Raw genomic sequence first — 24,318 nt, 5'->3', positions numbered from 1 at the left:
TCATGTGCCTCCTGTGAGGAGGCACAGGTGTGTCGCATTGCCCCAACGAGCTCTCGGCTGGTTTCCCACTGCACCTCCGCTAATTGGGGGATGCAGGGCAGCTGTGGATAGTTGTGGAGTTTCCCGACATCTCCTTTGCCCAGGGGCTGGAATGGGCGCTGTCCATGGTGCTGAGTTTTACCTGCAGCTACTCTGCCCTGAGGCTAGAATGGGCGCTGTCTACAGTGTCTAGGGTGAGTCTCACTCTAGGTCGCAGTCAAGAGAGGGTTGCCATTGTATTTATACCTCACAGTGACATAACTACTCTTCCCAATAGATGGCACTATTAGAAGTAGAAGTGATTTAGTCTACATCGCCTCGGGACTGGTCTAGGAAACCACCGGAAGTATGACCTTAATGGCTGGAGGTGGTGGTATGACCAAGGTCAGTGTTGAAAGTATAGTACAGGGCCTCCAGAAGGAGACTATTGTGGAGGCGGATACTTTGTGCTGTTTCTCATTCCCAGCACAGCCACTGTAGCGATAGTTCCTTGAACCTCTTCCTTTGCTTTATGTCCAGATCACCCTGTCGATAAAGCAGCATTTCAATGGACTGGGGCTTTTATTTCGCCTGTTCTCGGCTCCTGGCAAAATAGCTTTCTCAAGTTTCAGGGACGCTCATTAGCTTCTGACTCATGATAATTCTCTCTACTCTCTTTCTTTGTCTCTCTCTCTCTCTCTCTCTCTCTCTCTCTCTCTCTCTCTCTATGCATGATGTCGATTGTGTTTCCATGACAACCCGAAGGACACCATCCTTATAAAGGTAGTGAATGGGAGTGCCATGACAGCAGCCTTCTAATCGTTGTTTTATGAGTTAATTATAATGTGGTATGATGTGCTCAGGTGTTAACCATTGAAATAGTCTAGGCCCTCCTATTACACCAGCTAACTGAGAAAGTAAAAAAAAAAAAAAGGAATATATTCAGAAGAAAATTGTGTTTGTTTGATTTCACTGTATTATCCTATAGTGCACTCAGTAGTTTGTTTGTTGTATGTGTGAACCCAAATGTAAAAAAATAAACCTCAACATTCATCTTATAGAATATAAGATAAATTATATAAAGTATGTTTAATAATGTCAATTAAATCTGTACATTTACATTTTTCTCAGAGCATTCGTTAGTTCTCATGACTGTGTGTTTTTCTGTCGTGAACTATTATGAATCAGAGGTCTGAAGTTACAGTATGACTGATGCAGCATATGACTGACAGCATTCATGGTGTAAATATTCTAACACCTGGAAATATGTGGGTCTTTCAAGTACTGAATGCCATTGTTCTGAACTTTGCAGAGGCTCTGTCAACAACTAGTGCCCCCTACTGTTTTTTTGAGAGAACTTAATGAACAGTTTCTGCTGTACATTGACAAGAGTGACTATGAAGGTTTGACTATCCAATCCATCAGCACGGACTAGACTTGTTAAGTGTTTTCTCTAGTTAAGAGTTTGAAAAAATGACAGTTTCACTCCAAAGTGACCATTTGTGGATGCAGAGTAGGTCCTGAATCAGCACGTATGATCAAGTGTTCAGTGACTTCATCAGACTTACAGTGTAAAATGTATGTGTTACATGCCATGAAATCAACTTGTCAGTCATTTGTTGGAATTTGGTATTTTTTGCTCTAGGCATAGTGTCATAGTGTCATTAAGGGTTAAGTGCCTTGTACATGCAATTTCCTGCTGAGACGAGGATCGAACCAGCGACCTTCCGATTGCTAGCCGCTGCCTCATGACATGGTTATGGAATGGATAAATGTGAAGGTCATTCATCACACACACACACACAAATCTATACATTTGAAGAAGTCAACTATTTCATAAATCCAGTTGTTTCATTCATTCTGTATGTGATTTACTTCCTCTGGGTCTGCAGTTCTTAGGTAAAGGTATTAAGGTATTCATTTCACCATGGTCATATTGATACAGTATGAATTCTTATCTTTCAAATGGTTTAAGTGAGCAAGTCCAACTGATAGTCCTAAGTTAGTTTCTCGTGACATACTCAGTGGGCCCTAATTCAGCAAATCGTGCTGAGCAGAGAAAAAAGACCTTACAACTCAAAATACTTTTTTTGTGAAAATGCATTGCATACGCTAGACGCAGTATTCAAAACTCCCACTGGATCATCTCTTTGCGTTGATTAGAACATTTAAGGTAATTGTAGACATTGCCCCAATTTTACACGTTTTGCACATGCCTTGAGTGTCTTGCACACTCCACACTATAGATCAGTAATACTCAATTGTTGGCCCCAAGAAATTTTTGAGTGGCCTCCCAAGCTTTTGGGGTTGAAGATTTAGAAAATGCTTCGAAATGGTCATGAAGGATCACACACATATTTGCCAGTTACAAATACAGTGAATTAAGGTCAAACAAATAAGCCTGCTGCTTTGTATCCTGTGGTGGTACTTATTGGTCTTATTCCAACTCTGGACCCGGAAAAATGTGTCCATGTCACGGGTAAGGAAACGGGGAAATGCTTTTAGACACCTCCTAGGAAGTCCTAATGCCACGCTGAGCCAGGGCCAGAGAAAGGAAATGTGGGAAGTCAAGCAGCTGACTCCATGATGCATCATTTATCGCTTGTCTCCCAAACAACGGCAGGCGCTGTTATCTTCTTCAAATATACATACACCAGGCCAGGCCAGGAGACTGAATGCCAAACAGAGGGGATTCCTAATGTGCGTCAAGGCCCATTTTGAAAACCTCCTTTGGAGTGCAACCAAGCTCTCCCCTCATGGTTTACTAATCACATCAGTAAAGTGATAGTTCATACCAAAATCAACCTTTCATGATTTGGAATTTAAATATCGCTGGAGTTATGCACTCGATGCAAGAGACATGGACACATATTGAAAAACTACTTTTTTGTGAACTATCACTTTAATTGTATTATATAAATGATCAAGTAGTAAGTAAGGCGTAAGTAAGGATGGAGGTGTAATTCAGTTAGAAGTTCCAAACAACAGCATCCTCCGTAATAATAATATAACCACCTTGAAGAGGCAGCTAACAGAGACAGAAAAACAAACTCCCATAGAACACCCAAGGTAGTAATAACATGGTAGTATATTCACTCTTCCCAGACGAAAATAGTGTTGATAGTGTATGTAAATGAAATATTTCTTTCATGGAGTCTCACTTCCTAATCACTACTGGTCGCTAATGGTTGTAATGATTGGAACATCGTCATTACAACCATTAAGAAGCTTTTAGAAAATATGACATACTACATATTACATACTGGATCTGTAAGGGGTAACATCTACTGTTAACAGGATATCATTCTGCATATAGTAAAACATTGCTATATATAATAAAATTACTCAATAAGAATTGGGGAGGGTCACATCTAATAAACCATCGTATTAAACTCCATAGCAGATTCCATGACAGAGAGGAACAGTATGTCTTGTTTCGTCCCCACCCAATCCTTTCTCTGAGCTCAGATCACGTATCCATTATTAATTTCAAACAGTACAAAGGTTCCATGGCACAGTTGAGTCACTCCGAGCTGTCCTGATGGCTCTGTACATCACAGCCCAGTCACACCTGTCAGTGACAGACCTGTAGAGAGATGAGAAAGCCTTTTCTTTTTCCTCTCTGAACCAGATCACAGCCACTCTTTGGTCTCTATGTCAGATCATGTCACCATCTATCTATCTAAGTCACTATTCAGGTGTTGAATTACGTTTTTGTTATTTGACAAAGGCAAAAGTTTTTGAAAAGAGATTCAATGCTCTCGAATACTTTTCTTTTCTGGACAGCAATACACAAGGGAGAGGTCTCCATCACTTATCACTTATTATGAAAATCTAATGTTCTTGCTCTTTATTTCATATTAAATCCACGGTCAGTATCAGAATTCCTAGTGACATAAATCATTACATATGTCAACATTCAAAACATGTTTTTAAAATAAACTAAGACAACAGGAATAAGTCACACATATATGTGAAATGAAAATGTGTGTATTTATTTGTGTGTACGCAGTTTTTTTTCCAACATGTGTCATCGATTGATGAGCATCTGAAAAGTGTATGATGAGAGTATGTGTTTGAGCAATATGAAATATCTATCTGTGTTTGTGTGTGTGTGTGTGTGTCTCCATGTGCACAAAAGGCTCACATTCACAATGGGAGATTTATACAGCAGTAAAATGACCTTGGTCTCCAAAGATACGGGGGAGAAATATGAGCACTCTTTGTAACCAAGGATATGTGTGCTGCATTGGTCTTTACAATGGTGAGATCAGAATGCCCTCCAACTGTGTTCAGTCCTGTTCTCTAGTCTCACATGTGTGCCTATGATGAAATCCTATAAAATCCTATACTCAAATGCTTGTTTCATGTTGGGCTTGTTTTTCCCTATGAAGTCAACACTTCACTACACCACTTCCTTCAATCCTCCCGCATGCTTGTCAAAACAATTTCCTTCAATGTCAGTCAGCGTAGGTGTGATTCACACCAACACTATGGTATGTCCATAATCACAAGCTTATTGCTTTATTGCTTTAGTATTGACAATACTGAGAGGTTTTAAGTTTGTATATATGTTTAACAGCTTCCTAGTAGTTCAGCAGACACAAGTATATGGAAAATCTAAATCTAAAATCTCTTATTGAATGGGTTTATGAATTGATGATTTTCCATTTCGTATTTGTATGTTACATATACTTATGTATATATACAAGGCAGTTGTTTCGTTCTCAGGTTACCTTGTGATATTCTCAGTTGTATTATAATATACATAACATACAACCCAATACAATGGCATCATACCCCTGAGGAGAACTCATGACAAAAAAAGCATCATGATCACAACCTTAACACATTCAACTGAGAATGTCACAAGGTAACCTGAGAACAAAACAACTGCCTTGTGTGTCATCTTTCTCTCCCCAAAAAGTAGACATTTACATCCCCCTCAAGGATTATTTATGGTGGTGGTGAAAGATCTTATCTGCTGCTATGGTTACCTTCACACTATACACGGGAGAAAGTTAAGGTGGTGACGTTGCTAATGCTTTGTCTCACTCAAATGACACAGTGTCACAAAACAGATCTGTTTCATTGGTGTTAAATGCTTCTGAGATGTCAAGGAGAGGCTGGGGAGGAAAATTATATTGTATTCTATTCTAAGGAATAACCATGTTTCATGTGTTGTTGTTATTCAATAGTCTGTGTTCAGTACATGTACTGTATATGCTATTATATTGTTATCATCTTTGGAAGATACCAAGGCAGAGAACAGGGTCATATACAGTATCTGTGTATAAAAGCAGAGTTGTGTCTAGCATGTGGGAGGAGTGTAGTTCCATCTGAAACAGGTGTTTCTAAGAGACAGAGGAATGCAAACATAGACCTGAGCCAAAGACACAGCCATTCTAACAGGGAGGGAGAGCGTATAAGAGGTAGTACTCTTAACCAGGGGCACATAGATAATTGAGTATTGTGTTTGCAAAAGGGCTGACGAGTAGATTAATCATTGATTTTAAAAGCAGCAGCGACAAACAGAGCCGACCCTTCTAGAACATAAAAAAGCTAAAAACATAAACTTGTTGTTTGTATTGCCGAGCCGGAAGCCGCTGTTTCCAGCGGCTTGTGCTGAAGAATGTTAGTCCTCTCTATGAGGTCCCTGTGACTAGAGTAACTCACACTTCCTATCAGATGGCTTATCATGCTGTGGCTTGGGGACTCTGGAGTAGAAATAAATCAGCACCATTGTCTCACATTTGACTAATTGTTTGTGAACAACTAAGATTAATGTTCCCATATTTTAATCATTACATTTACATTACATTTAATTGTCAATAGGTGGGGTTATACTTATATTATATTATATATATATATTATATTATATTATATACTTATAATATACTTATATTTCTATGTCTTCTCACTTGTCTTGTTTTGTGCAGATAAACAAATAAACAAAAAATAAACTGTTGGCTGATTGAAATAGATTTTAGAGACAACATCTCTTACATGTCTTATGACAGATAGCACGACTCCATCCACACTGATTAGTTCAAGCAAATCGTTGTCATGCTAGCATGATGACTCCAGGGCCCAATTGTTCAAAAAGTTTAATCTGGTTCAGAATGATCCATGATTCTTTTTTGCTATCCAGGATCAGATATATCTGGCTGATTTTAAGTCGTATAGGAGAGATTAGCCAGCTCAATCTGATTCTGGATAGCAAAAAAGAATCATTCTGATCCAGATTCAAAGTTTTGAACAACTGGGCCCTGGTGTAGGACAATGGAGACTGCATTCTTTCAATGAGGGACCACCACCCACAGGAGGTGATGGAAGTCCAAAGACATTTCCTGTGGCTTGGGACATGTGTTGCTACAGTATCAGGGATTGTAAACTGAAAGAATACTTTTTTGAACAAATGTATCAATGGATTTCTGGAGTAGAAATAAATAATTTCCTGTGCTCATGGTTGTTGTCTGTTTAATTGTTCAGTTGTTAAAATTCCTTGTAAAAAAATTGAATTAATTAAAGTAGGTGCTAAATCAATGCATCACAAACAGAAAATGGTGCCTTAACCGACAAAGAATACTAATTTCAAAACCACCCTTTGTATTTGTATCTATTCACACTGCCTGCTCAACCCAAATGTTATTCATCTTATGAAAAAATGATCAGTTTGCAACATCTCATCATAGACAAATGGCTAGAAATAGGAAATATGAAGCTCCAATAACATTGCATATTGGACTACATGAGGTTGCTTTGACACAGCTGTCGCATATCTTAGCTACAGTGGTGTTAGCAGTGGGATAGTCAGAGCTATTCATCTACAATCCTGGACGGACAAAAAAAGGCTTTTTAGATGTGTATTGATCTCTTTCTCTCTCCTCCAGACATATTAGAGCTCTAGCTTCTGGTGATCAAGCTTTATTTGCTGGAAAAACAATCGTGCAAAGAATAAAAATGAACTCTTATGGCACTTCCAGTGTTTTATACAACTGATCTCATATTGGGACCAACAGACAGCACATCCTCAGTTCTAGAATCGTCATGATCAGCCTTGGAGCTCTTTATGCAGCATCTAATAGCATAATATCAAATCCACAGACTGCATGTTTGAAGAATATTTACATCTATTTAAGCATTGCCTGGCTGTGTTGGCTTTGTTGTGATGAAACTGCATGCCTTTATTCCAAGGACCACAATCCTACTGGACTGATAACATGAACTATAAAATGCAATGACGTAGTGTCCATCTACGAAACCAATCATCCAAACCACCAAAACCGTCATCATTGGCTTCTTGTTTGGGTACTCATCATGGCTTCCTCTCCAAGAGGGAAATGGTCATTATAATGTGTGTCATGACCAACTGTGACAAAATACTGTTTAATCATGGGTGCTTTGAAAGAAATGGGATTAATTTGGGAGTCTGGAGTTTTGAAGATACCGTGCAAACACTTTATCGGTCTGCGTCTCACAGACTATCCCCTGATAACGTCAGCATGGGAAGCTGAGGTGCACCGAGGCTCAGCCAAAGCAGTGGAGCAAATCGAACAGCATATCAAGACATCAGAGAAACCAAAAGAATATCCACTCAAGGTTGCCTAGGAACGCATTGCCAATATTATGATTGGAGCTCATTAAAAAACTAGATCACATGATTTCCAGGATTAAAAGAAGGAAGCAACCATAGCATTTTTGCTCCAACTTATTTAATGGTGGTTCTATGGGAGAGTGAAATATAGTCCTATCATTTGATTTCCCTATGACTGTCTTCATTGTGCATCTCCGGATCCTCCTGTGGGCTAGATAAAAAAACACTTACGGTTGTTTAGGTTGAAATAGGGTTTTGAAAATCTGTTTTTGCACTCTTCTCTTATATAGTCTCTGTAAAAACAAGGTGTTTACAAGGGTCTGGTACTTCCTTCTTTGGGTGCTTTTAACAATTCCTCTTGGGGTAACTCCAATTATCTCTATCTCTTTAGATGTTACATTTCCAGACATATTGTTCAATATTGTTCAATAAAAACATCGGTTCATGTATTTTAGCATTGTAGTCTGTCTATAATGGACTTAAACGATACCTAGAAGATACATAACACAAGTAATATGTTGAGCAAAATCTACCAGAGCAAAATCTATTTTTACATTGTATCTAAATATGCAAATATTTTAAACCCCAAAGGCCAATATTTTAAATGTGCCAGTTGTATTGAGATTCTGCTATTAAATAATATATATTTGTTCTGATAACAACAAAAAGCTTGTTAATGAAAAATTGACATTACACTGAACTCCAAACCTTGTTCAGATGTGCTCTTGTTACCTTGGTTGCAACTCCCAAGGTTTTCCGATTTCCCATAATCTAAGTAGATAATGTCGGGGGAACTTGCCATAATCTTGGTATTTCAATAAACTCTATGCAGACCAGGATTCAACCTTGGAGTAAAGTCTCATGTGATCTGCAGTATCACCTACAGATACAGGAAAACAATGCCATTTGGCGTAACACTGCAACCTAATAACCACATGAAGGTGTCAGAACGTGTGTGATCATTTGAGTTGCCAAGTTTCTCATGTGAATAATGTGTGGGCGTAAACAAATTGAGAGAGAGAGGGAGGCGGTGACGGGTGCGAGTGGGATTGTTTGCCCAGTATTTCTCTCTCATTGGTCAACTAATAGAAGCTATTCTGATGTTTTCGGTGACACGACGAAGTCTCCGTCAATAAAAAGAAAAGCGACGAGCCAGTCAAAAGAAAAACATCTGTTGGGGAACAACATACACTGACTTACATTACATGCGCTATTTTTCTTCCAACTTCACACCTACACGCCTGGGTTGAACAATTTCTCCAACGTTACTGAGGTATTTATTCTACTTTTGTAGTAAGTATTTATTTCTGTTTCTAACATTAATAATTGTTCAAAGAGTAATCGATTTGGAAATCTGTTTGAAATTATATTTGTTGTAGTCATGCTACATTATTGTGCATTACTAGCCTGTGAAGTGAATTTGCTATTTAGCTAATTGTTTGCATCAAATGGGGAGTTCTGAATCGAATCTGTCACATTATAATAACCGTGGTAAACTTTTGGCAGTTAATAATTACCTTGGTGGCCATCATTACGCACATTACGCGTACCATTGAACACGATAAGAAAAGGGGGACGTTCATGGAGTAAAGTGCAGAAATAAGAAAAATAAATCCGAGTTTTAAAGAAATAATGAATTATCACAAATCCTGGTAGCCTTCTGTTTGATGAAGAAGAAAGGTGCAAATTAACCATGGCATTTTCTCTTTAATTTAAAGGGATTTTGCGAAGGATGGAGTGGTATGTCCTGGTGCTGATACTTAGCTTGCCATCTTCCACCCAAGCAGATTGCTCTTCCCAGTGTCTGAGATGCGCCCAACAGATGCTTAATACAGATATACCTGTCAACAGTCTGGTAAGATTCGTTTTATATTAGAGTGACTTAGTCCATTATTTTTATCAAATGGAATCAAACAACAGAAAGTAGTGTAACAACCTACGACGGAACTTGTCTAAACAAATAACACTTCGTCTCTATCACACATCGTGGAGCCTTGTGCATATTGTGGGTAGCCTATGCGCAAAAGGCGCCTTTCAGGACCACGGAGAGCGCTGGCGACGTGCGGTCGCGAGTGGGAATAGGCTATAGATTTGTCATTTTCGTCGCTTGCTCTTGTGTCGTATAAACGCGTGGGAAGACTGAATAACTTGCAGCTTACATTTTTTAATAATAAAAAATCTACAGTAAATAATGATATTGGTGATATTGAGCATGCGTAAAAGCTACCTTTTCTGTTCTACGTTCTCATAAGGTGGTTAACAAATTGAAAGATTTTCGCTCACTAACTGATATTTTCGTTTCAGACTTGTACCTTGGAGTGTGAGGGAACTCTGCTGCCCACCGACGAACTAGATACATGTGTGAAGACTCTACAGACGCGCGCGGCGGGTTTCGCGGAGTTCAGCGAAGACGAAACAGGCGCACAGAGCGCGCCAGAGAGGCAAGACGGGCAAGAGGCTTCAATTGCAAATGTGGTCAAACGTTACGGTGGATTCATTAAACGTATCGACAAAAGCAAAAATAAGTTTACATCCCCATGGCGTGACAATGCCGTTTTTAAAGGACCTTTCCCGAAGAAATACGAGGACTTGTTCAGAAAATTTGGAGAGAGAGACCTCCCGGAGTTCTCGGAGGACGACCAGGGCGGAGATGTTGCCTCTGAAAACGAGATAGGGGTATATAATAATGACGCGGCAATAAACGAGGTTAAACGTTACGGCGGGTTTTTACGCAAATTCGGTCCAAAGACAAAGAGGAGTAACTCTATGGAAGATGGCAGTCAAGAAGAGGTGCAAAAGCGATATGGAGGGTTCATGCGAAGGATTCGGCCAAAGTTGAACAACTTGAAGTGGGACAATCAGAAGCGATATGGTGGCTTTTTACGTCGCCATTTCAAAATATCCGTACGTTCAGACGAGGAGCCTAGTTCATATGATGACTTTGGTCTATAATTCAACGATGAGGCCATCAATGCTACAGGACGTAAAGAACTTCGTCCGCAGATTCACTTGAATTCTCACGAGTATCCGATAATATCCGTATGTGTGCCCTATTTCGCTTACCTGGTTGCACATCGTTGCGGTAGATTCCATATCTGTAAAACAAATGCCTGTACCTGCTTGTGTCAGTCATGTTTAAACGCCTTCTATGTCAAGGACTTATCGGTGACAAACAAACTCATGTGTGTGTTATGGTAAAATATTATTTATTACAATATATGATGCTTGTTTAATAAAACAATTAATAAAAGCAACTACTTTATTCGTCAAAGTCGCAAGGAAAACATGTTTGTGTCGCTGACTGTAAAATTGTTCATTAATGGCGAATTGATGAAACTCACTGAGTGTTTACATGTTGCTATTCAACTTGACTGTAGAACCAATGCTTAAAAACGCACACACATTCGGACCGCTGATTACGACTTTGCGACAAGTTCGCGCTGAGTGGTCGTCCAACAAGTTAATTTAATTGACATATTTAATTTAATTTGAAGATGTCAATGTTGGCTTTATGTAAAATCGCTTGCTGACAAAAGGTAATGTATTTTTTTCCCAACAAAGTTATTTAACCTACATCCTAGAAAACATAGCAGTGATAGATCATTATTTTTTAAAGCCCTTATATGAGCTTTGGGATTTGGCTCATTTAGGCCCATTGATCTTCAACTTCAAATAACATTTTCTAAAAAGCATTCAGCTAAAATAGATTCAGGGCAGTGTGAGGCTCAACGAAGAGGACTAGCACCATCATGTGGTCTACCAGCTATTTGGTGGACATCTAGCCAGGTGAATTGCAGAAATAACCTCAGGCACTCAATACTACAGTGGAAACATTGTTTCCTTGCATTTATAAAATAGACAAACAACATGTAGGCCTTGATTAATAAATAATCTGTATCATACCCATGAACAAATGTCCAAGAAAAATATCCATGAACCAATGACCAACATAAAAAATGTATTTACAAAGTGTACACAAACCAACCAGTGTTGAACATTCATGTCAAAAAACATAAAATAAATCCATAAATAGATACAGTAAGTGCTCAACAAACAACATTATGCTCAACAAAACGTAATCTTCATTCAACTCATTGTTGAAAACATTATTCTTCCATATGAATGAAACAGATATGGACAGAATCCCATTTTCACCATGTGACCTACACCCATTGAGAATGGACACCTGAGAAGATCTAGTCTACATATAGTTGGGTAGGATGACCATCTTCTTAATGATAACAGAATATGCAATCAATTTTTAAATGTAACAATGCATCGCAATCCGGTATTGGACCTCTCACCTCTGATGCTAAGAGTAACATAAGCAGTGCATGGATACGTTCTTGAAGTTGTCTTTATAAAGCGTTAACTGAAAAATGACTTCAATAGTTTGGAACCACTAAAGCTGCTTAAGTGCACTTTTCATTCAAAACCAATGAGGAGAAACCGGGTCATTGATGTCACTATGGTCAATGGTCTTTAACAACTGTCTCTTCACTCCTGCTCCTCCACTGTCTGTTCCACCTCGGTCTCTGGTGCTACCTCTACTGTGTAGGCCTCCACTGTCTGGGCCTCTACAGATTCGGCCTCCATCTGGGCATCCACCCCCTGTGTCTCCATTGCAGTGACTGCTGTAGTTGCTATGTTATTGTTACTGACTGGCAGTGCCACCATAGTACCCTGAGGAGTGCTAGCCAGGCCGTGCAGCGTGGCACCCAGTGCAGCAGGCAGCGTGACCAGCTGGAAAGGGCTGACCACCTTGACAAAGGTTGTGGCGCCAGCTCCCTCCTGGACGGCGGCCGCTGTGGAAAGGACCGTCAGGTTGGAGGCGTCGGGTGCCAGCTCTGCCGTACCTCCGGGAGACGCCAGTAAAGTGTACCCACCCAGGAAGGAGGAGGCCGTCTGGGGGGTTATTGTGCCAGTAGGGGTACCCGCCATGGAGAGGACTTTGGTGCCCAGAGGGAGGCCTGCCAGCTGGGTGATGGGCAAGCTGATCTGGGTGGTGGGGGAGCTGGTGATGGCGGCGGGGCCCGAGATGGCCCGAGTGAGGCGCGGGCGTTTGGGTGCGGGTGGTGTGGCCACGGGGTTGAGATTCATGAGGACGTTGTTGAGGTGCTGGGATTTGCTCTTTAGCTCTTTGGCGCGCTTCCTGTGCTCGTCGCACTGCTGCTCCAGAGCTACAGTGGAAGACAGGGGTTAAAACTCAAAACGGAGGCCAAACGGTAACATCTACGTATACTACTAAGAAATGAGCCCACAGTAAAGTGATGTGCCACTTGATGCACAATTCTGGTAATTCTACTTCAAACAAATGAAGAACCTAATGTGTTTCACTCACCAACTAGACTGCGCGAGTACTGCTCCCTGTAGTGGTCCATTTGACTTTTGTGACTGGCCAGAACCTTCTTAACCAGATCTAGCATTCCAAAGTTCTGTACTATGTTGTTCAGCAGCACAGCATCTGAGAAGTTAATAGTCCAACAGTGGAATATGATTGAAATAGTCATTTGAGGTAGCCCATCCCCCACCCACAGACACAATGTCACCCAATCTCACTCACACACACACACACACACACACTGACCTTTGACCTGCAGTGGTGGCTGTGTGATGCGCTCCTCCATGCCACTCAGCACTTCCTGGATCTCCTTTTGGAAGTCCTCCACCACCTCCTCCAGCAGCCCCGCCTCCTTCAGCCCCCGCCAGAATGTCACAGAGTCATCTGTAACAATTTAACAATCCAATCTTAAGCTATGCAGTTGTTCTTTCAATTGATTAAAGACTGACATTCAATATAGATAATATATTTAATAGACTGGTAAAGCTAGTTCCATTCAAACTTCAAGATCACAGGCATTTGATACCACTGTTATTATAACTCAAGAGAGCTCAAACTCACCTCCTATGGCTGTGACCCATTCCGTGCTGTCGTCTGCTACTTCCGTTGGGAACATGGCCGGTGATCCGTTCACTAGAACAGGAGAACACATCGTGAGCATTTGACTCAATGGAAGCGAAGCACTTCTGATACTTCTGATCTGTGTGTATATGTGAGTCAACTTGATTACCCTATTTTTTTTAAATAATCCTGGACCTTGCTCTTTGTATCATTAGGTGTGCCTCTTGGAATTACATTGTAACTGTATATAGATTTGTGTCTCCTTATATTACATAGTGAAAATAGTTCTCATTAGCAACCAAACAGAAATAATTCATAAGTTTGCAGGATCTAATGCTTCCAATCGATGTAATGCTTCCAATCGATGCAATCACCGTTACTTGAACTGTATAGGGTTGTCATTAATGTTATTTGTAAGCAATTAGGCTTAACATTAGTTTGATGTACATTTGGTGTACAACCACTTTGTTACACAGTGACATGTGTGGGTCAACATAGGGAATGAATGAAATCTCTCCAAAGCAGGCTCGTGTCTGCACTGTTACGTCATTCAAGACTTCAGACTGAGGTCAGGTGATCGTTTTCAATCGTTTTCTATTTCATTCAAGGCCAACTTCGAAACAAGAAATCCTCAAGTTCACAAGTAAATGTTTTCTCTTAAAGGGAACATGTCCATCCAACACAGTTTTATCTTAAAAGAAGCAAGCGTTAAACATTTTTATAAAAAAATAAATAATAATAATAATAATAATAATTTTAAAAGACTGGTAGACTTAAAAAAAGCTTCCCATTAAAATTCCCAATTTGCCCATCTAGACTTTTATTCCTGTAACTACCGATGTGAGACCCTTTTGATCATGATATGTTACACTTTGGCCTCTTTATTTATGGATGACCCGTGTGTGTGTGTGTGTGTGTGTGTGTGTGCGTGTGTGTGTGCTTACACTCTGATGTCGGGGTGACGGGGATATATTCAGTGGACTGTTGACTGCTGACGGACACTCTAGTCCCCACTAAGTCAATCTTGGTGCTGCGGCAGGTGTTGGAGCAAATCTTTGAGTGCTGGTAAAAGTCCAGCTCACCTGAGTCCATGATTTTCCTGTAGGTAAATTGGGAATACAGCATAGTTTGACAGGCAGGATACAGACCTTTTCAAAATGGATTATTTTCCCCAAATGGCAGGCGACTCTGGCCATACTCGTGCTTTGGAATCAACTTTCATCATCTTTTGTGTCATAGTGCCATCATGTGGCACATTTGTGAACTGCATGACGATTAATGATAGCAAATCATTTTGGCATACTGGTAAATTAACTGCATCCTGCAATGTCTCCATGGTCTCAATGGGCAAATTTTAAATTGTACTCACATCTTTGTATGGAGGATTATATAAACTACATTCATACATTGTGTAACTTCACTTTGTTCCTTTTTTACAAGCCACAGACCTGATCATAGTGCCATTCACACGGATTGCTCTCTTCCAGTCCTTCAGTGTGGATTTCCCAGCCAGACAGACAAACTCCTTGGGACTGATAAGGTGCTCATTAAACTGGAATACAGATACAGTAAACAAGAAAACACATTATACAACAGTTAGTTCCGACCAAGTAATTTGATAAGAGGCATTCCATGAGTTACGATATATAGTATAACAGCACTGGGACTTTTAACTATGTGTATCACTCCGCCGCACAGGTGTTCAGCAGTGTGCTGTCTGATGTCAACTGGTCTGACTCTGAATCACATTCACACATGCCACCAAAGCGACTGTCAACCGAGTCATATTTCACTGGTTGCACAATACATAGAAATGTACAAATACATGTACACGATACAAAGTAGCTAGTTTGTGTTCAGGGGTCGGTTGCACCACTTCTTACTAAGTACAAACTAACCCGTTATAGCGTAAGTATTTACTAAATCAAGATTTAGTCACTACTAAACTTGAATGGGTTGCACCAAGCACACTAGTTATGACGTAGAGCTTAGTAACTACTAAATATTTATACATACCCCTAGTGTGGTGTAAGTTATAACTAACTCGTAGCTTACAGTCGTTACCTCAGCGGAGATAAAGTAGCCTGCCGAAGCAGGGGAAACCAGCCTATCTTGGCAACGTAATGTTGCTAGCGAAGTTTCCCACAGAAGTGGGGAAAACAACGTCAGATCAGATATATAAACGGGTTATTTTGATAAACCGGACACATTTTGGGAATATATATGGCTACTTTCTCGCCTGAAAACATATTAAAACGTCATAAAATGACATATTAACACTTGTAGAGCCAAATTAAAGTTTTTGGCCAATGGCGGCCAAAATTGAGGATTTAAAAACGGAGGGTTTTGCTTTGCTCGCTGATTGGCTAATGTAGTAGCCATTTATTAGTAACTTATTAGTAAATTTATTAGTAAATTTATTAGTAAATTAGTAACAACTTAAGTCCCGTTGCGGAACTACTTTTTCTTGACGGAGCCAAAATAAATGATTAAATAAACAAACAAATCATAATCTGTTGTCACTTATTACTGTTAACTAATAAATTGCGCTGTAGAACTGTTGTATAAAAGCAATATCACACTCGAGGTCGTGTGTTGTACTGAATATCAGCACGGCTGTGATTGTCTTCGGTACTCTGCTGTGGCCTCGTACCTACGACCGAATCACAGCCGTGCTGATATTCAGTATAACACACTCCCTCTCGTGTGATATTGCTTAATCATGACACCTCCAAAGTTCTTCGGAGCCTTGTGGAGGGCTTTTTTCCAAATACTGTACTGCAAACAAACTGGTTAAAATAATAGACTTTTGATTAGCTTGAAAAAGAAAAAATAACACATCAAATATCTATCTATCTATCTATCTATATATATATATATATATATATATATATATATATATATATATATATATAACCTTGCAAACAGTTACAATTATGTAACAAGTTATTTGTTCAATTTTAGCCACTGGTTCTAAAAGGAGCGAAGAGTCAAAATTTGTCTCATGCAATATGTACATAACACATGAGGTGCAAAAAGAATACTGAAACTAGTAACTAATAATGGATACTAAACAGCTATACTATCTAACTATCTATATACTGTGTGGTGTCTATTAAGTTTAAAATTGATGTTTCTACCGTGGCTTATTCGTGAGAGAACTAGGAACGAGGAAATTGCTTTATGAAAAGTTGTGCATTACAGCCAGCGATTTTGCGGACATATCAGGTAAATGACTGATCAATGTGATTTATTTGACAGATATAGTTCCATTTCAAGCACAAAAATTGGAGGTTTAAAAAAAGAACAATGTAGTTGTGAAGATCCCGTAGCATCTCTTAAATACATTATCTTAAATCCAAAAAAAATATACAAAGAAATATACAAAGACAGGAGTTGACCAACACATTAATCACCGAGACACACAAACATAAAGAGTGCATGATGCACAAAGTTACCTGAACACATTTGATGTTAATGCCTGGGCAGACGAACTTCTTCCAGATGAGGGTGGCCTTCGTCTCGCCACAGGTGATTGGATAGATGACATCAGCCTCCACATCCACTTCCTCTGAGAGCTTCACTGCTTAGACAGACAGACACCATTAGTTTTGTTTTGATACTTTTCCTGTTACATATAGATTAGATTAGTACAACTAGTACAACTTAAAACGTTATTGTCATTGCAGAATAGAAGTACCAGACAATGAAATACAGTTTAGCATCTAACCAGGATTGCAAATAGTGATAGAAAACATGAAAATACCCATGATAGAGATAGGTACAGTATGGCAAGTACGGTAGTTATAGGTATATACAATTATGAGCTATGTACAGTATGGTATGTAAAGATGTATAAGTAGTGGCTATATAGGATAATAAACATAAACAACTTTACATACAGCCCTATCACATTGAGAAACTACCTTTGTTCTGCTATTTGTGTGTGTGCTTTGTTCACAAAATATCATATGGCTATATAGATTCATCATCAGAAACAACTTTCTCATCACCATATATCTATGACTGCATCACACTAATTACCTATGACTGCTTCCTTTGAGAGCACAGAGGTATCGGCATCGGATTCTGACTCCATGTCTCCATCGGCAAGCTCTTCTCTGAATGGTATAAACAAACCAAAGTGAGTTTAGATTCAGAACATACCAGAACCATAGACCATCCACAGTCCTCAGCTAAGTGGGTCGGAGAGGACATTGTCTTCGGTAGGCTTGATTACCAACCTAATGCACCATCAATACTTGCATACTTTCCCAGTGAGTATAGTTATAACTAGATATAGCCCTGAGGGGTATACTACTAAGTTCACTGAGTGATATAGTATGTATGGTGAGTAATGTGGCTCTGACTTACACTTGACTCCCCTGGGTTGGGTCTACTGTAGCGGTCAAGACATTCACTCTGTAGCTCATGAGCGTATGTGTGTGTGTGTGTGTGTGTGTGTGTGTGTGTGTGTGTGTGTGTGTGTGTGTGTGTGTCATTATCACTCACCCGATTTGTGCCAGCTCTGTAGCCACCAGCACAGTCTTCACCTCCTCCTCCTCAGACTTGGTCTCTGATGATCCATCAGGCGTTGTCACGACTACCACCTCCTCCACATGAACATTGACCTCCGATGACGCCATAGGGGGGCTGAGCTCTCAACTGACATACAGGCAGAGTTAGCTAGTTAGCTCAGTGCTATTAATAAACCTTGTCATTCAAAAGGACTTTCTGCCATATGTGCCAGATTGCAGTACATGACTGTAGTTGGTGTAGGCTACTACTCATTGGAAAAACGTTATGTGGCAGTTCACTACTATATCAGCCCAAATATACGTACCCAAATATACCCACTATAGGCTACTATACATGCCAAATACCCAAAGTGATCATTTCAAAAGGACTCTCATATTGCCCATAATAATTGGCTAACTGTTAGCTCCAATACACAAGCACATAGACAATCACTGCCGCACTCGATCGCGGAATAAAAACCTGCTTCAAGATATCCTTCTTGTTTGTTTGGTGTTAATTCTTGCGGAAAGTTGAAATGAAGTCATAATAATGCTCTACAGGAGAGATGTTTGATCCCTGTTTCCCTGTGGCGGTGTTGTATTGCTGGACTAATGCCAGTGCTTTCCCCTCGATTATATGTGACTTAAGGGGAAAGCGCCACTCCAAACCCACCACCACCACCACAGGGAAACACGGATAAAACATCACTTCTGGGTAGGGATGCACCGAGAACACTGTTTTTCAGACCGAGTAGTACTACTTCCATTTGGGTACTTTCAGATTTTTTTTAAACTTATTTTAAACTTTCCGCGGTATATCGTGAGCTTAGAATTATAAGGTTCTATCTCCGTTCAGGGTAGTTCAGAGATATTGAGCGTCAACGTTTTTACATTCCATTATGTTTTGTGAGATGGAACCTTTGTATTTTATTAATTACTAACTGAAAAATTTCAACATTTTAAAAAACAACACCACACAGGCATTAATAAACACCTAATGGATCAGATTATGTAAAAAAAACTCAATTTTGACAAAAATTGAGATAGAACCTTATAATTCTAACGTCACGATATCTCTAATCAGATGTTTATTCATGGGTAGACTGCGATAGAGAGTTGTTGTTTTCGTCAACGTATGTGTGTGTTTATGCACTCTGTGCATGAAGTTGTTGAGTTAGCGAACATGATCACGATGTAACGTTACAACACAGTACAGTCACTCGCTTCATAGGTTGCCATCTATGTCATAACTGTCTGCCCAGGACTGAACATGCACTGGACCTTGAATAACTCTGCACTGCACTTTATATACAGCACTATCCATGCACTGTCTGTCCTGTGTTGTCCTGTTTTTGCATTTGTATTTGTACTTGTTTTGTTCATGTGTATATGTAAAAAAAGCATAAATGCACCTTCTGTAAATGCCAAAACAAATTCCTATATGTGTCAAGCATAATGGCAATAAACGTTATCTGAATCTGAATCTGAATCTGAATAACTGGTGATTACTGGGGGACATTATGACTAGTATGGAGTGTAGCTTGCAAGCTAGCTACGCTATAATATCACTACTGCAATGGTACCATCGAGTGACAGACTGTACACAGCGGGCCAGAGCCTCGGGAACGAGCTAACGTTAGACGGGCTGCTTCTCTAGGACGTCAAGGCCGCGGCAACAACACTAGCTGGATAGCTATTTCACGAAACATTCATATCGATACATTCATTTTAGAATATTTGAGGGTTTATAGTATAGTATCCTCTCTGGAATCAGCCAGCTAACTGCTTCACACAGTTGACGTAGCGGCTAGCGGGCCAACGTTAGCGACGTCGTGCGGATGAGACAACGTGATGTTTAACGACGCACGTTACGACGGTCCGTCCGAGCGAAACGTGCCAGCGGCTGTTTGTTGTTTATCTGGTGGCTGTCATCAGCTTGTCGTCCACCCGACTGCCTTCCAATTCGGATGTAAACTACCAATGTGTTTGACCGCGGATACACTTTTTAAAACACATAGTGTACTTACCTCTGGGTTTCTGTCTTCAAAAATGGTTGCTGTCGTTATGCGCCACAATGCTAAGCTAGTAGCTTTAGCTCGCATCAGTGGCTGTAATGGGGTTAGTTCACGAGCGTCCGCTCTGCGCAGCCGCAGTCGCCGCAATGATGGTGATTAAAATAATTTGGCAAAGGACTCCTGAGATCACCATGTAGAAGGGATTTTGATGGCATTTTGATCAATAATAAAAAAAACAGTTCAACATTCAATGCGCATATTAAATGATTATTCATCTGTAATGTAATGTCATTTAGCAGCTGTAGCTCTATGGACAGTTTTTTTTTTCTTTTGATTTCTAGGATTTGTAAATGTGTTTTCTTTTTTCCCTTAAGTACACATAGCCTACTGCACAGCTGTGTATGTCATTTATTGTTTTTACGTGAGCTGCACTGAATTTCCTAACAATCTTTGAAACTTACATTTTTATATTGAACTTTACTTTATCCAGGTTAGTCTAATTTATTGAATCTATGTTTCACGGCCCTGTAGTTATCGTCATCAATTAGTTATCAATGCATCATCAGGGAGTATAAAACTGGTGTCTCACACCAGTCTTAGTAGGCTTTTTGACTTATCATTATTCATATGGGGTTTCCATGAATTAGTTTATTCCAATTAAGTCATGATTTCATGACTGGCCTAGGATTTCTATAGCCTACCTGTGAATACCCATTTAGGATTCATCCTAAATGAATGAATAACCAACCAAATAGAAATATTATATTTTGTATCATGTTTAATCATAACTTTTGACAATAACAATGACAAATTGACATGGTTGGGAAGATTAGTGAGCCTGTCGTAGTTGTACACACAATTCTATGCAACAATGTTATCTGTTAGGAATGTCAAAAGGAGCAATGTTGTAGGTCTAATGAGTAAAAGGTCCAATCAAATCAACTGAAAGCGTCTTGCACATGACAGCAAGTAGGCCTATTCATAACAATGTTCATGGACCGCTTTTCCTCCCCCTGTAGCTAATGTTGTGACATTCATGCAAGTATGTTCACTTTTTAACATCAAACTGAGTATTGGCAGAAATGCGTGCTGACTTGGCCCATACTGCTGGGACTGTGAAAATGAGGCTCCCAGATGGTAAGTGAACACTTTGTTTCAAACAATAGCCAAATTGTAAGATAGACAGCTGCAGAGTGAATATGCCAAGATAATTATGTGTTGTACCCAAAAGATCAGTGACAACATCCACTACACTTGTATTTTATTAATCCTTTACACAGATCAACACAGACAATCCCTATCAACAATCCATGCCATTTATATGTCATAAGCAATAAATATGTGTGTGTGTGTGTGTGTGTGTGTGTGTGTGTGTGTGTGTGTGTGTGTGTGTGTGTATGTGTGTGTGTGTGTTGTGTGTGTTTGTGTGTGTGTGTGTGTGTGTGTGTGTGTGTTTGTGTGTGCGCGAGTGTGTGTGCATGCGTGCTCAGGCTTATTTCAAATTCCAACCGTTTGACTTGACATTACAATCATTTTAAATGTGAAAAACTACAGATTGAAAAGCTGGTGGTATTGATGTTATAGTGAAAACCCTTACTGTAGATTGATGTGTTTAGAGTTGATGAACTATGATAGTTGTGATATCTTGCAGGTAAACTTGTTCCTCTATTATGACAGATGAGATTGCAGGATGCAGAGCAAAATGATGACCTTTGACACCAAAGTGTTAAAAAAAGTTTTTCCTCTCTAAAAACACAACACACGAGGCATTCTCCAGGAATGCCTTCTTATCCAGAGAGGTCTGCTTGCAGCTCCTTGTTTCGGCGAACTTCAGCAGCATGCCTCTCCTAAAAAAAACATCACAAAAAAAAAACTGTCACAGGCTGTTATGGAGAATAAAAACCTTGTATTCCCTCAGGCCAGACAGAAATATCTTAGAGCACGATTCACTGTTCCTAGGAAAGAAGAAAGAAAACAAGCATGACAAAATAAGAAATAAAATAAAAAACAGGCCCTTACCTTCTCACGGAGCCTCTGCTTCATTGAGTTCAGGTACGCCTCCCGGTTCTCCTTGTTCACCTCCATTTTGTAGTTGAGCTTCTCTTCAGCCATCTTGCTGAAGTTGTTGTTCTCCTCCAAGGCCTTATGCAGCACCTCCCGCTCGTGCTCTCTCCGCTCAGCCAGATTCCTAAGCACCTGGGCCTCCTGAGACTGATGAGCAGGGAGAACATATAGCAACATTAGAGATTCTGCTAAAAAAAAACGGTTTAGTTGTTTAATTCTTTCCACCAGCTCAAAATGGTTTAATCTACCATTCCACTATATAGATAATTTCCCTAACTAACAGATAGTCAGAAAGTTACTTCTGACTGTCCGACATTCATCTGACTATCTATCAAAATGCAAATGAGTTTCCTGATCATTTATTTCAAACGAGTCAACTAGACTTTGCAGAAAAAATTGGGCTTCTTTATTTCTCTTTTCACTTGTCTCACCAATCAAATATTTGCACACATTTCACTCCTCCCCATGGTATACCAGTGATGACAGCAATTCATGATTATTGCCCCTAGAGAACCCCAGTGACAGGCCTCTGCTGCTGTTTGATACTCAGCCAGGCAGTCAAACAGTTGTCACCCCATGATGGTAATTAGTCTTCAATGAGTCTATTGAAGTGGAAATGCACCGTAGAAAAAGGCAAGAGACACATGCTAATAGAAAACCCAGGAAATACTCAAACTGAAATTGGAAAATAAAGTTAGTTGACAATGATTGCCTTTGTGGCTGCCAGTGATTTCTGTTGGACTGAAAGATCTCTCAAATACCTTTTTTCTTTCCAGTTCAACACCACTGTGGAATAACAGAAGAGTGTCTGTGCCAATACCAACATGAAGGAGATTTAATTATGCATTGTTATTGTTACCTCATCTCATTCATCTGTCCATCTATCCAGCTTCCTCCTCTCCTTCTTCTCATTCAGTTCTATTCTCCACTACCTTTCACCTCATCTTCGTTGTTATTTTGCGTCTATTCTCCTCAAAACCTCCCCAAAAACCTCCTTCCCTCTTATGTCTTCTACTCTCCTATCCTCTTGCTCTCTCCCTTCCCCCTCTCCTCTCCCAATTCTCAACTGTTCTTTCTTCACCATTGTCCTCCTCACTTCCATTTTCCCTGTTCCAACTCCCCACAGTTCAGGTCTTCCTCCTTCTTCTCTCCCATTCCTCCTCCACTAGACAGCCTCCACGGCCTTCCACCTCTTTCCCTTCTCCCTCTCCACCCTCCTCCCCACCTCTTTCCCTTCTCCCTCTCCACCCTCCTCCCCACCTCTTTCCCTTCTCCCTCTCCACCCTCCTCCCCACCTCTTTCCCTTCTCCCTCTCCACCCTCCTCCCCACCTCTTTCCCTTCTCCCTCTCCACCCTCCTCCCCACCTCTTTCCCTTCTCCCTCTCCACCCTCCTCCCCACCTCTTTCCCTTCTCCCTCTCCACCCTCCTCCCCACCTCTTTCCCTTCTCCCTCTCCACCCTCCTCCCCACCTCTTTCCCTTCTCCCTCTCCACCCTCCTCCCCACCTCTTTTCCTTCTCCCTCGTCTTTCTGTATTCCTTCTCTCGTACCTTCCTCCTCTCCTCAGCGGCCTCAAGCCTCCGCTGCAGCTCATCCAGGGAGATGTCCTTCCTGGGGGGCGAGACCAGGGGACTGAGCCTGTCCGGGGACAGGTCGGTGGGGGATTTCAGGATGACCTCAAAGGACTGGCCCGACAGTCGCTTGTTGATAGGCTTCACCTCCATGTCTACTGAGAAACCAAAGACACAACATGGCTTTCATCCATGATGACCCTAGTGGGTGCTACACATTAGTGCTTGAATGGCTTAGATAATTATCAAGGCTTTCAGACCAGACAAGTCAAAGCACAACGTTCATATCCAGTCTGGCCGTACCACTGACCTTCATAGTGACAGTAGTCATTGCTGGGGATCGGCTGAGGGTATAGACAGGAGCAGATGAGAGACATCATGGACATCTCCTTGATCTTCTCTGTATAGGCTGAGAGGGAGACAGAGAGAGAGAGAAAAAGAGAAAAAGATTTATGGTGAATAGTATACAGACTAAAAGGATCATTGTGATTTTATATCTTTTCACAGTGTGTTTTCTGGCTATAGCGACACCCCCAGATTTAAGATAGTTAGGAAAGCTACAGTATGAACAAAACACTATATAGTGAAGATCGAATGAGATTGAAGGTCTAACACAAAATGTAGTAGTGCAGTAA

At 40.4% G+C, this 24,318-nt stretch overlaps 3 protein-coding genes across 3 annotated transcripts; 1 reads left to right on the top strand and 2 right to left on the bottom strand.

Moving 5' to 3' along the window:
* Positions 1-9,347: 9,347 nt before the first annotated feature.
* Positions 9,348-10,567, top strand: pdyn (prodynorphin; the record flags this gene model as incomplete). Its single annotated transcript, XM_080533585.1, has 2 exons — positions 9,348-9,470; positions 9,920-10,567. The coding sequence occupies 2 exons, from the start codon at positions 9,348-9,350 to the stop codon at positions 10,565-10,567; spliced, it is 771 nt and encodes a 256-aa protein (XP_080389711.1).
* Positions 10,568-11,558: 991 nt separating this feature from the next.
* On the bottom strand, positions 11,559-20,145 carry gmeb2 (glucocorticoid modulatory element binding protein 2). The gene is made up of 10 exons (XM_080535399.1): positions 20,062-20,145; positions 18,030-18,182; positions 17,562-17,638; positions 16,976-17,100; positions 14,966-15,069; positions 14,462-14,616; positions 13,518-13,589; positions 13,203-13,340; positions 12,957-13,079; positions 11,559-12,795 (listed from the first exon to the last, which is right to left on the bottom strand). The coding sequence occupies exons 2-10, from the start codon at positions 18,161-18,163 to the stop codon at positions 12,113-12,115; spliced, it is 1,611 nt and encodes a 536-aa protein (XP_080391525.1). The 5' UTR covers positions 18,164-18,182; positions 20,062-20,145; the 3' UTR covers positions 11,559-12,112.
* Positions 20,146-21,836: 1,691 nt separating this feature from the next.
* LOC308159476 (stathmin-3-like) lies at positions 21,837-23,836 on the bottom strand (the record flags this gene model as incomplete). The annotated part of the gene is made up of 3 exons (XM_080533271.1): positions 21,837-21,896; positions 22,069-22,260; positions 23,663-23,836. The coding sequence occupies 3 exons, from the start codon at positions 23,834-23,836 to the stop codon at positions 21,837-21,839; spliced, it is 426 nt and encodes a 141-aa protein (XP_080389397.1).
* Between the last annotated feature and the right edge of the window lie 482 nt (positions 23,837-24,318).

The sequence above is a fragment of the Nansenia antarctica genome, assembly GCF_963989245.1.
Source record: "Nansenia antarctica genome assembly, chromosome: 6".
Taxonomy (NCBI): Eukaryota; Metazoa; Chordata; class Actinopteri; order Argentiniformes; family Microstomatidae; genus Nansenia; species Nansenia antarctica.
This window is presented reverse-complemented; position numbering and strand designations above follow the sequence as displayed.

What these genes read in the sequence shown, in the direction of transcription:
- gmeb2 (XM_080535399.1), bottom strand. Translation starts at nt 18,163, where the DNA reads ATGGCGTCATCGGAGGTCAATGTTCATGTGGAGGAGGTGGTAGTCGTG. An exon ending in CTCAAAGGAAGCAGTCATAG is followed by an intron (nt 17,101 to 17,561) that starts GTAATTAGTGTG and finishes CTGTCTAAGCAG; the next exon opens with TGAAGCTCTCAGAGGAAGTG. An exon ending in CGTCACCCCGACATCAGAGT is followed by an intron (nt 13,590 to 14,461) that starts GTAAGCACACAC and finishes CTCCTGTTCTAG; the next exon opens with TGAACGGATCACCGGCCATG.